Source organism: Rhipicephalus microplus, chromosome X (genome assembly GCF_043290135.1).
Source record: "Rhipicephalus microplus isolate Deutch F79 chromosome X, USDA_Rmic, whole genome shotgun sequence".
NCBI classification, from domain to species: Eukaryota; Metazoa; Arthropoda; class Arachnida; order Ixodida; family Ixodidae; genus Rhipicephalus; species Rhipicephalus microplus.
Genome location: NC_134710.1, coordinates 216,549,602 through 216,563,361, shown reverse-complemented (window position 1 = coordinate 216,563,361; position 13,760 = coordinate 216,549,602). Strand labels below are relative to the sequence as shown.

The 13,760-nt window shown below is 44.0% G+C and overlaps 1 protein-coding gene across 3 annotated transcripts in view; it reads left to right on the top strand.

Moving 5' to 3' along the window:
* Nucleotides 1–13,760, top strand: part of bcn92 (LYR motif-containing protein bcn92) — a 56,090-nt gene that overhangs the window by 2,337 nt on the left and 39,993 nt on the right. For 2 of the 3 annotated variants that reach the window (XM_075878633.1, XM_075878631.1), the window contains exons 2-4: nt 1,023–1,143; nt 7,379–7,527; nt 10,026–10,112. In XM_075878633.1, coding sequence (XP_075734748.1) covers nt 1,023–1,143; nt 7,379–7,447 — 190 coding nt within the window. In that variant the 3' untranslated portion in view covers nt 7,448–7,527; nt 10,026–10,112. The remainder of the gene's footprint in view (nt 1–1,022; nt 1,144–7,378; nt 7,528–10,025; nt 10,113–13,760) is intronic. The other variant, XM_075878630.1, reaches the window with a different exon arrangement.

Below are 13,760 nucleotides of genomic sequence, written 5' to 3'. Positions count from 1 at the left end.
AAATCAGAAATGTGACAAAATGAAAAAATAAGTATGATGGTACAAGGTACAATGCTTCACTATTTGAAGCCTGAGCTGGCTACTCGAGGATGAAAATATACCAGAGTGAAAATTGGGCGACCTTTAAGCTTTGTCTTCGAGAGCTGAACGTGATAGCAATATCTTCGAACTTGCTATGCATCCACTATGTGGCCTTAAAGGAATAGGCCCAGTAACGTTGGCCTTTCATTGTGGGTGACCTGCTTTAAACCATGAAGGCATTATGATAATCGCATTTTCTGGCACGCGATGTCAATGCACGCTTGTACCACACATTATTAATGAAATATTTCATGTTGTACAGTGAAGTGTGGATACAGGATGCATGTGTTTGTAAAGCAAGAAAGCTACTTTCACTGCATTTCCAAGCAGAGGAATTTACTTTTGCTGTATTTGCAAGCAGACACATGCTTGACCAACACCCAGAATGCTTTATTATAATAATTTATTTAATTGCATCCTGCTCGATTTTTTGCTCATGCACAAGATGATTTGTCGCTAACAACCACCGATACTGTCACTGGAATTTCTGCTAAACCATCTCTTGAACGTTATCGCTTTAATATTCACATTAGGATGAGGCATGTGTCTCCTACATATAAAATTAAAGAAACCGCTCAGCATATTGTAATTGAACGTAGGGATATTCAACCAGTAAGATGCATAGATAATTTCCATCTATTAAGATGGATAGGTGCTGGGATTTAAAATTGGTGAAAAAAGGAAAGTGTAAAGATTGATAAAACTAGAGTTATTGCAAGTGTAGGTAACAGTCTAATGCAAATATGAAGGCATAAATAGATGAAATATTAGAAAGAGGTAGCCCAAAATCCTGGACTTCCACAGATACAATAAAACCTGATTAGAACGCACCTTCTAGGCAACTGTCGACCACCATGCTGGTTCAAATGAAATGCCAATTATGTAAGTGCTGACTATGTCATAAGTTAGGTTTTCTTCTTTTGGAAAACTTTACTCTGTAGGTCTTATGCATTGAGACGTGTGAGAGATGCCTTCAAGGAGCACAAGGCAGTGCAAGATAAAGACGAAATCAATGAGCTTCTGGATGATGGATTGAAAAACTTGGAAATAATCAAGCGGCAGGTACGTTCGCTTTTCTGAGCATTTTAGAGAAATCTGCACTTTTATAGTTCCAATTTAATAATTCTACATTCTTCTTTCTTCATGAAAATTGACTTTCGTAACGTGTGCTCTCAATGAGCTGAATATCAGTGCAAATCTGTTTATAAATAACTGCTGAATAATCATGACTGGTGGTCTTGATGTTAATAATTTATGCAATGATGGGTGTGTTGCATAAAAATTGCTTTCCTGTTAATGCCCAATGTCTCTAAGATGAGGATGAAAAGCTTGTAAGAGCATGGGAGCTCATGCAAGTTTTTCATTCCTGCCGTAGTGCCATCGATTCTTGCATTTTGTGTTTCACATTTGTTACTATGTGGAATTCATAGTGCCTTTATACTTCTTGAGGTAAAAGAATGAAGTAAAGAGATGCTTAAACACCCAAGTAATCGTAGAATGAAGTTAAACTTGTGACTCAGGCTTGTTGTATGGCACATTTTCGATAGCACTGTATGCATCTCCTTCGTTGCCTTTTTTTTAGGTCCTGCTTATTTGTGCTGCCATAATTAAAAAAAAAAAACGTAGAATGACCTCACCATTGGGCTAGATTACTTAGCAAAACTCCTGCCTAAAAAAGCTGTTGTATGTGCAAGAGGAGTTGAAATAGTTAATTGCATGCTTTTATGGGAAGTATTTATTTAGGGGAAAGATACTTATTAGGGATGGTACAGCTCCAAATGGGATTATAGCAGAGTATAGTAGTATAGATATTTAGTGGCTGCCAGTCCTCCATTGCATGAAAAAATATATATAAATTGTAATGAATCTGAATAACGGACGCTCTACTGCTACTGAAGAAGATGATGATCGGTGGCAGTATTAGTAGCACGCCGCTCGCCGGTAGCCATACCTGCCTCTTAAAGCACCTTTTGCCAAGCTGCATCTGAAGCTTCCTCGACGTACAACACCTCCATTTTAAGTGGTGGAGGAGCTGGGGTTCCCATCAACCTGGAACTTCACAATCGGACGCTACCCTCACCGTTCACCATGACTGCTCCTGGCCCTTCCAAGCTGCCCCACCACCGACAGTCTACTGTACTGGCGTGCCTCGGCAACGCGACCCACCAATTTTTCGCTGCAACGACAAACAAGACGTCGAGGACTGGCTCGTCGGGTATGAAATCGTAAGCGCTTCCAACAAATGGAACGCCTGCGACCAGCTCACGAACGTGCGCTTTTACCTCGCTGATGTGGCCAGCTTCTGGTTCAAGAACCACGAAGGCGAAATCACCAACTGGTCCGCCTTCAAGACCACCATCGCCACGGTCTTCGGTCGTCCCGCCGTGCGCTGGCTTCGCGCGGAACAGCGTCTGCGTAGTCGAGTCCAGTGCAGGGACGAGACTTTTACAAGTTATATCGAAGATGTCTCTTCGCAAGCGGGTCGATGCATCTCTAACCGAACACGAGAAAATCAAGCACATAATCAGAGGAGTTGACGACAATACCTTCCAGATGCTCGTCGCTAGAAACCCACAGACTCATCGACGTTGTCCAGCTCTGTCAGGAGTACGACGACTTGCGTAAGCGGAGTGTCTCCACGCGCAGGGCCGCTGAAGATACAGCTGAAGTTTCCACCCTCATGCACGACGTCGCTGCTGATAACATCGTCTTACTGCCCCACATAACAATTCATTCGAGAAGAAGTCGCTTGTCAACTTTCTCTTGTGGCCGAAGCGTCCGGGCCAGTGACCTCGTTAGACCCTAGTCTACGCCAGGTCATTGAGACACAGGTCACGCAGGCACTGCCTTCATCGCCATCTGTCTCTACGCCGCTGACCTACGCTGCTGTCATTGCTAGACCCCCAGTCCCATCTGTCTTTGGTGCATACCGAGGCACCGGGTCCTCATACCCTACCACGCTGCCGACATACACGGCACCCCATCTTACTACGCCCCCCACACCTTCTGTCGTTACTTCATGGCGCACCTTCGATAATCGACCCATCTGTTTTGCATGCGGTTTCGTGGGACATATAGCACGCTACTGTCGCCGTCGCAACTTCCAGCCTCCGGACCGTGGGAATTCTGCAAATTACCAGGCTGCCCAGAATCCTCAGCGACCATCTTCCCCTATCGCCGACTCATTCTCCCCACGACGCCCTGTCGACTCTCGCCGGTCATTACGGCCCCGTCGCCGATCTCTCTCCCCGGTGCACGAGCCCGGCTCGAGAGGAAAACTGACAGCCGCAGTTCCGGAGGCAAAAACTGCGTCGTCTTCGAACTCTCCAAGACCTCCTCTTTGTCCGCCCAACGAAATTGATGTGCTAGTAGAAGGTGTTGCTGTACATGCACTCGTCGACACAGCCGCCGTCGTTTTTGTAATTAGTGAAAAATTGTGTCGCGAAAAACTGTCGCGATTTGAGAAAAGTTACAACGCCGATTACGAATCTTGCTCTGTGTACAGCCACCTCCCATTTCATCGCGCCGACAGCTCAGTGCACAGCATGCGTTCTTATTCAAGATGTTTGGTTCGCCGTCAACTTTGTTGTTCTCCCACGTTCATCTTACGACGTCATACTAGGATGGGGTTTCCTTTCTAGCCATCAGGCCATCGTCAACTGTGCTCGTGCTGAACTTACGTTGACGAATCCGTGCCTTGATATCGACCGCCACGGTCCCTCGAAAGCGTTTGCCGCAGCTGACGTCCGCATCGCGCCTTTGTCTGCCATCCTAGTGCCTGTGTTTTCCCCTGCTGCCACGAGCTCGACGCACCTGTACCAACCATCTATGGCTAGTGTGCACCATCGAACCATCGTCCTCCCGTTTGCCGTCATCAACTTTTCCAATGGTTCGGTGGTACTTTATGCGTGCAACATCTCTGCTTGTCCATACATCCTGCTACGCAGCGAGTGTCTGGGGAGCCTCGAGACCTTAGATTGTATTTTCGAAGACCCGATGTATCCAGACAAGCCATTTCTACCAACTTGTGTCATCACACCCGCAACTGACGCCAATGACCCTATGGATGTATTCCGCAAGTCCATTGATTGCCACCTCACGCCTGGGCAGCAGGAACAAGAACAGCTGATCAAGCTCCTCCAGCGTTTTCGAGCCTCGTTTGGCCACAATCAGCCTTCCTTAGGTCGAGCGTCATCTGTTGTTCACCGTATAGATACCGGTTGAGAGACACCATTACGACAGCGTCCATATCGTGTGTCAACTGCCGAACGCCGTGTCATCAATGAACAGGTCGACGATATGCTGGAACGTGGCATAATCGAACCGTCAAGGTGCTGGTGAAGAAGAAGGACGGATCCATCAGGTTCTGTGTGGACTCCCGACGTCTCAACCGAATCACGCATAAGGATGTCTATCCGCTGCCACGCATTGACGATGCCTTGGACTGCCTACAGGGAGCGGAATTTTTCTCCTCTTTAGATCTGCGCTCTGGATACTGGCAGGTACTCACGGCAGAGGCCGATCGCGGAAAAACAGCTTTCATCAGGCACAGTGGGCTTAACGAATTCAGTCATGCCCTTCGGCCTCTGCAACGCGCCAGCTACTTTCGAGCGAATGATGGACTCTATTCTTTGAGGTCTCAAATGGAACGTTTCTCTTTGTTATTTAGGTAACATTCTTGTCTTTTTTCAGCTGATTTTGCAACCCATTTAACCCGCCTCGAGAAAGTCCTCGCGTGTATCTCTGCCGCGGGGCTGCAACTGAATCTGAAGAAGTGCCATTTCGCCGCTCGAAAGCCAACGATCCTTGGCCACATGGTTTCGATAGACGGCATTCTTCCTGACCCTGCCTAACTTACAGCCATTTCAGCGTTTCCCAAACCGACTGCCATGAAACAGTTCCGAAGCTTCATAGGCCTTTGCTCCTACTTCCGGCGCTTCGTCTGCAATTTCGCGACGATCGTCACTCCTTTGACCAAGCTCTTTGCCGGCTCTAGAGACCTTTCGGCCTGGTCTGCCACCTGTGACGATTCTTTCAATGAACTGCGCCACCTCCTCACGTCGCCGCCTATTCTGCGACACTACGACCCATCGGCACCCACAGAGATCCAATCCACACCGACGCTAGTGGTGTCGGGCTAGGTGCTATTCTTGCGCAGCAGAAAGACGGCTTCCAAGAGTATGTGGTCGCCTACGCAAGCCGAACTCTTAGCAAAGCCGAAATCAACTATTCCATCACTGAAAAGGAATGCCTCGCCATTATTTGGGCGATAAAAAAATTTCGACCCTACATGTACGGGCGCCCTTTTGATGTTGTGAATTACCACCACGCCCTCTGCTGGTTGTCGTCACTGAAGGATCCAAGTGGTCGCCTCGCCTGATGGGCGTTACGCCTTCAAGAATATGATATTTGTGTGGTCTATCGCTCTGGCCGGAAAAATTTGGACAGAGACGCCTTCTCCCATTCGCCCCTACCCCCTGACCCGGCCTGCTGCGAAAGTCTCATCTGTGAAGCCACTGCCGTCACCATCGCCGACATGCCGTCTGAGCAACGCAAGGACCCTTGGGTTGCTTCGATTCTAGACATCCTGGCTGGGCGGACGGCTTCTCCCCTAGTCGCACGTTGCGTCGGCAAGTCGAGCACTTCACCACTCGTGACGACGTGCTGTACCGACGATGCAACTACGCACCCGGTGGACGTCAGTGGCTACTCGAGATTCCACGTCATCTGCGATCCGAAATTTGTTCCACGTTTCATGACGACCCCCAATGTGGCCATGCAGGTTTCCTGAAGACTTATTCTCTCATACGGCTTCGATGTTACTGGCGTGGCGTGTACCGTTTTATACGACAGTACGTTCGGGCTTGCTCGACGTGCCAGAGACGAAAGACTCCCCCTCATCACGGCAGTAGTACCTTATTACCCTTACCATGCCCATCCCGACCATTCGACCGTCTCGGCATCGATATCTATGGTCCCCTTCCCAACACTCTAGACGGTAACCACTGGATTATAGTTGCCGTCGACCACCTCACACGGTATGCCGAAACTTTATCCTTTCCCTCGTCTGCAGCAAAAGACGTTGCGACTTTCGTTCTTCACAATTTCGTATTACGTCATGGAGCACCTCGAGAGTTACTGAGTGATTGTGGTCGCGTATTTTTGTCAGACGTCATCACAGCATTGCTGCATGAGTGCCACGTCGTTCACCGCACTAAAAGCGCCTATCATCCCCAGACCAGTGGAATGACAGAGCGCTTCAACCGCACCCTTGATGACATGCTGTCTATGTACATCTCGTCAGACCACTCAAATTGGGACCGATTACTCCCGTTTATCACGTTCGCCTATAATACCGCCATTCAAAGCACTACTGGGTTCTCTCCTTTTTTCCTCTTTTACGGACGCGAACCTTTTTGCATTATGGACACCATTCTTTCATACAGACCTGACTCCGCAGAGTCCACGACTCTGTCTCAAGCTGCTACATATGCTGAAGAGTGCCGCCAACTGGCAAGATCATTCACAACCCAAGATCAAGGACGCCAAAAGCACCACCTTAACGCATAAGTTAACACTACTTCTTACGATCCAGGTGCACTCGTCTGGCTGCATGTCCCTTCTCCTACACCTGGCCTCTCTACCAAGTTAGTCCCCAAGTATCACGGCCCATATCGTGTACTACAGAAAACGTCACCTGTGAATTACCTCATCGAGCCACTGGAACCATCTTCTGACCAACGTCGTCGTGGCCAGTAAATTGTCCACGTGTCGAGACTTAAGCCCTGCTATGACCCTCCTGTGTTTACTTGTCCATAAGGCGCCAGGATGGCTCCTTATTTCATAGGGAGTAATTGAAATGAATCTGAATAACGAACGCTCTGCTGCTACTGAAGAAGACGATGATGATCGGTGGCAGTAGTAGTAGCTCGCGCACGCCGCTCGCCGGTAGCCATACCTGCCTCTTAACGCACCTTTTGCCAAGCTACCTCAAAAGCTTCCTCGACATACAACACCTCTATTTTAATATATATAGAATTAGTTTTTCTAAACTCAGTAACCAGCACCTTAGACCATTTGGGGTAGGGAATACTGGGGGGTTAAAAAGTAATATTGTAATATAGCTTCTGGTTTTTAATGCCATATTTTACCAAATATTAGTTTTGAGTGTGCCTTGCCATACAGCATGTTTGTTGCTGTTTAATGTGAAATTTTTGTATAAAAAGATTTTGCGCCATGAGACACCGAAGGTTCTGGGTGGAGGGTCACTAAGAAACTATGATTTGTCTTACTGCAGGTGGTCATCGGCAAGCTCTACAGGACTTCAGACTTGGTCATAGAAAAGCAGTTTACAGCACAGCAGTGATGACTCTGTAGAGCCACTCTTTTGTATAATTTTTGTATATTGTGTACTGTTCCTTCATCCTGGCAACAACCCATCCTGGTGTGAGTAGCAGTCAAATAAAACCTTGCCATTTTATCGCATGTTGCTTCATATGTGTTCAACTCATTCATAGTATAGCACTTATTTCTGGTGTTCAAGCAGTTCAAGTAAAATAATACCAGCCTGCCGGTATCGCTACTTAATAATGGGTATTAGAAACCTTATCTGTGCATCCAAAAAGTGTCAAGTACTAAAGCACTAATGGTTATCGATTTGATATACCAAATGTATAGCTTTGTTGCATAATTTTGTAGTTACCGTTACTACGGGTTTTTGTGGTTCGTGATAGAATAGCACTGCCTCGAACAGGAGAATCATTTTATTTATAAATAGATTTATTTCCCACTAATTTTGAGAAATCTGCTTACTTTGCAGCATTTAATGTGAGAATGCTCCGTAATCTGTGCTTTACATGTATATAGGCTTGCTTAGTTTGCAAGTTAATGCCTTACTAATTTTCTAGTGAAACTTTCAGTGTTAGGATCAAGGAGTGCATGTAGGCAGGATTTAGGGTGGCAACAACGCCGACAGAGCCGCCATGTTGTTTTGGAGCATGCATACTTGTGCTCTGGCAGACACATGCACGTGTCTATCATGTTTTCATGTCAGTTTAAAAAGAGGCAGCATCTGCATCGACTTCAACCCAATATGGCACTCACCTGACCAAAGGATGTTGCCACCCTGTTCTGGGAGGAGGTGGCACAGACTACAAGGCACCCTAAATCAGACAGACACTTTGTGCTATCATGTAATGTGGTATGAAACACCGGGTTGGTGTTGCTTTAAATCTTCAGATTGTAAAAGGCAGGCATTACTCCATGTTTTTTGCAGCACCTTAGGTTTTGCTTCTATGTTATGATCTTGCTCTCATTGGCACCCACGTGAGCACATTTTCGCTAGTATGTGTTCTGAGGTTGGCATAGTTGTCTTTAATAAGATGTAACAGTCTCTCTTTATTACGTTTGTCAACCAATTGTATTTGTAGATAGTATCGTGAAATAACAGAGTGCTAGCAACGAACTTGCCATCGGTCGGACGTCTCTCTTACATTCCAAAGAGGACCAGTGACTATACGAGGAATGTCTGCAGTGCGCATGAGTTTCGAGCCGCTGTCACCAAAGACAATTGAGCAAGTGAAGCTAAACATGTGAACGATGGCTCATCGTGGGAGTGGTTCATTGGTCTTCCCTCTTCACTATCTATTGGAAGGGCTTCAAGTGTTTTAAGTCTTGCACTCCTTTTCTCAACTTACCACAATGTCCCTCGAAATGCCCCACCCCCAATTGATGACCAGGACAGCCATGCAGGATCTATAAAATAGTGTGTCGTTTCTAGTCGTTTGACCTTTTATAGTTTTTGAGACTCACACCGCGCTGGAATTAAACACACAAATAAAAGACACACTGAAGCACAGGTAGGACACACACGAGCGCTCGTGTGTGTCCTACCTGTGCTTCAGTGTGTCTTTTATTTGTGTGTTTAATTCCAGCGCGGTGTGAGTCTCAACAATGTTCAACCAACTAGCCCCCACTCTTGCCCTTCTGACCTTTTATAATGGAGCAGGAATGAAAGGGTGCGAGAAAGCTTCATTTTGGTGAAGAAATTTGTTCGATCACACTGAAATACTGGCGGTATCTCATCAGACTGCATGCCAATTTGTTCTCGATTTAAAGCAAATTGGACCGTGCAACTCTGCTTATAAAGCTCTCTTTCAGGAGTGTCATGGCAAAGGAAAGTTTAAGTGCTCATTGAACAGTGATCAACCTGTGTTTTTCAAGATTACCAATGTACTTTTTGAATTTCTGCAAGAAGAGACTGCAGTGGGAAGAGTGGTTAGTGAGGGTCTGCTAGAAGAGCATGCAAAGAATTGTGCTTTGGAAATCAAGCTGGAGAAGTTGTAGTGCCTCAAGTCAATATCTGTCCCTTTGGAAGAAGAGGTTCAGTGGTCATCACTTTTTGCTGCCCTGTTAACAGTGTTGGCAGGGTAGCAAAGGTTGTAAAAACTTTGTTTTACAGGGAGAGTGGCATTTCGTGTGAAGGTTTTGATCGTGAATAAATTCAGTGCTAATAAATGCGTGTTCATTGTTGGGTTGCTACACATTTGTCAATTTTTTTCTTTTTTTAACTGCACACTGAAAGTGAGGTCATCTCATATTTTCACTCAATCTTAGGTAAACCTATCTCTCATAGTATTAGCAACATCTTGCTCAGTATTGCCAGTTATTTGGCTAACGTTGCTTGCATTCAATCAATTGTTAATGCAGCCCTTATTGTTTTTCATCACATGATTAAAACATTTAATCTGTTTTTGAACCTCAGCTTCTGCATTTATGACCTTGACTTCTTGGATGGGTAATTTCAACCTCATCTCTGCAACCTTACTGCAGCAACATTTACCTCATGTGAATGTTCGATACTGTTTTGTTGCTTTAATCTGGACACCATAACTAATCATAACAATTTGTTAAATTGTTAACTTACCGGTATCTTCTCATCGCAGAGGACTGATATATCCCTCCTATTCCATCCTGCCTGGATTATCCTGGTCGCTTCTCGTTCCACATCAGCTTCTTCATGCAGTGTTAAAGTAAGGTACTTCAGCTGAATTGTTCTCTTGTGTTATCTAGATTAGCTCACTACCTAAACTTTTTAGAATGAACTTTCACATCAAGGCATTGGCCCTCAATTATGTGGTTCATGTGAGGTTTTTCATAATAGCTTCACTCATTAAGGGGATTTAAATGCCAATCAGTTCTCCCTATCTACCTTACTGATACGCTGATAACCACTGTGGCACATTAAGATTCAATGCCACATGCTAATTATCTACCTAACAACAAGGTGTCTATCAACCTGGAGAAGTCAGGGAATTCAGACCCTTGCCATCTGGAAAAGTCGAGGAATATCTAAAAAATATGGCCTGGCCATAGAAACTGGCTGTAGCGTGTGCGACCATCACAAAAATAAGCATTACCATGGATCACAGCTTAAAAAGCCACTCCTTCGGCTGCAACTATACAGTGAACAGCTAAAAGTTATGTGAAAAAAAAAAAAAAACAGTGCGCAATGTTGCTTCAAGATCAATATACAAAAAGATGAACCTACCAAAAGGATACAAAGTTTACTGACACTATGACACATGCTATCGAAGCCTTGTTCACAAAAATAGTCGTAAGAAAGGCACAGCGTCCCACTAAAGTTTTTATTTTTTTAATTTTGGAACCCTCTGCTGTATATTTGTTGATCTTGTCAGTCCTTTTTTTTTTAAACAAAATGAAAAGAAATGAAATGAAGTATGCCTAAATACGTGACGTAAGCACCGGAAGTACATTGTTGGAAGTGTCCATCACTCCTGTTGAGCATATGTGCATGTGCTGGTATTCCAGGCGCAGGCATGATGCAAGCTTTCCTTTGGTCAGAACACGTACACTTGACCAGTCATTTTGGTGGCCTGTAGAATCTACATGTTTAGCGAGGTCATATGAGGTCAGGCGTTTCCAGACGTCATATTCGTGTTTTATTTAGCTCTTTCCTTGAAATCATTGGTCTCACCGATGTACTGGTTATCACAATTGTAGCAGCCTAAAGTAAAAAAGATAGTGGAAATTTCGCTTGGAAACTTGTCCTTCACTTTGTCGAAATTGTTCCCTAGCCTCCATACTCGTGCATCCACTATGTTAAGGTCTGTTTTTTCTGCATATCACACAGCATATCCAACTTACCAACCACATTATTCATGTCCTTAAATTTGTGCATGTTTGTCTTGACCATGATTTGGCTCGGCCTGAAGGCCTTCTGCTTCGGCTAGGACTGCCATTAGCAGAGGCTTGCCAGGCTATGTCATGCCTATTATTATTATTATTATTATTATTATTATTATTATTATTGGCATTGCAACGGCAAACGTCCTCAGCTACACACTTATTTCTGGCAGCTCGCGTTTCAAGGGTAGAGCTGGGTAGCTTCATGTAAATTTTTCACTTTCGTTTCTTGAGATGGTATTATTAAATCTGTGATTACTTTTTAGTGTTATAATAGAAAAGTACATAAAGGAAGGTAACCTGCCGGCATCTGTGATAAATCTATGGAATCGAGGGAGCTGTTGCGCCCTGACAGATTCATTCTTGCCAGCACAGGTTCAAACCTCGTTGCTTTAAACGCTACCCCTAGCTTTCATTGTAGGCATCTGAGGACTTTGTCGAACTCTAAGCGTCAGAGCTCAGAGAAATAAAACATCAACATGGATGTGCTCATCAAGGAAAATAAAAGATTGAAAGAAAAGTATGCAGTACGGCTCTGTTCTCGCGACGTTGTTAGTCATTGTTCAATGCAAGGTGCACAGAATACACGAGTAGTACTGTTGTTTTTTTTTCCTAAAAGTACATACTAGAGATGTGCCATTTAGGTGAGGATGCAAATCACTAGTAAATACAGCAATCCACTTTGCATCATATCCAATTCACATCTTAAATAGTAAGTAAATACAGGTCGATCTAATCCAATCCACACCTTAAGTGGCCTGAGCTGTGATCATTATAGTGAACTAGTATATATTCCGCTAATGGAACCGACTGGGATCGGGCGTCCTCTTTTTACATAGATGTGACTAGATGGTGCCACTTCTATGTTTCCTAGCAGCTTTGTCTACATTGTAGAACTGTCGTGGGCTCCTTTAAACTCTTGGCTGCGGTTAATTTTAACTTGTGTGTTTGCTTTCTGGTTCTTCCAAACATTAAACAGCCAACTTGTTTACTCTTTGACTTGGAGGTTTCCTTTTGGCATACATATTTTTTCATATTTACTGCACGTGCTCAGAATCTTCTAAGCACTTGTGGTACATTTATTTACTACTTATTTTATAGGAACGCCAGATTTTTTTTATCACTCGAGGGTTTGTTACCAGTGCACAGAATTTTCCAAGCAGACGTAATGGTCATGGCACTTGCTTTCAATCGTCATGGAAAACTAGGAAAAGTCAGGGAATTTTTAAAAAGCAAATTGGTAGACACTCTGAACAACTTTCCTCTGTGCAGACACCTTATTGCAAAATTTATTTGCTAGAAATCTAGTGGTCTTTCATCATGAATATGAATAAAGGATCTTTTGAATATATAACTGAATGTTCAGGGCATTAGAATCAGTTCGCAAGATTTATCACGCTATAGTCAATCTTAGGTATCAATGCCTCCATGTATGGTGCGATTTCGTATTACAGTTTTGATTCATAGTTTATTACTCAAGAGTGCATATGATATGATGGCACAGGATAAGCATGTCTGTATATGAAGCCTTGCTGAATAGCTAAAATTAGTCTTCATGCTGCTCAAAAAGAAAAAAAAAGAGTATTTCCGCTGGTAACAGGGAAATGAAAGACTTTCACATTGCTCTTCATCAAACACTATTTGGATGGCAGCGTTAATATAGATTTTTTCAGTCAAGTTTATTACCTAAAGGCCCTCCCTTTTTGGGTAGTGTTGCTTGGAGGGTGAGAACCACCTATAAGCCGTGAAGACATTTTAGCACTGAATGTGATCAAGAGTAGTGTCTTGAAAAGTAGGTGATGAAAGGATGGTGTATTTTAGATGGATTTGATTATGTTGTACAAATAAATGTTAATTTCTACCATAAACTTTGCTTGGCTATAGAACAAAAAATTTATGGCGTAAATTGCAGACAAGAAGAAGACAAGACAGGATAAGATGCTAGCAGTATTCTGTATTCTCTAGTTTTTTCCAGCGTTCTCAGTTTGTGCCATAAGTGTTTCATTTTGCATGGCTATGCTTCAACTTGCCATGCTAAGAGTGCAGTCCAGAACTTACAGGTACAAGCATGCTATGAAAGTATGTACAGGAGTCTGAAAGAATGGCATTTAAGGCATTGGGTGCTCACTGAAAAATAGGTAATGCCTGTGAAGTGTGCTCTAAATATCACTCGCAGAACACATCTGCTGAACCATGTACGGTGCTCATGTGCAGTCTGCTTCCTCAATTTTGTTCCTAGCGTCTTATGTATTTGTTGAATATCCTTTCAGTTGGATTTTTTAATTGAGAGACTAGTGTTCGATCTTTACATCTTTGTAGTAAACATGAATTTCAACAAAAGTCAGCTTGCCCAACTTGTAACCTTTATAGTGATACCAGTTGTGGCAATATTGCTGAATTGATGCATTGACATATGCCTTCTGTATGCAAATGCATTATGTACTTAAATTTAGGGGTACAATAAGGAATCTGAG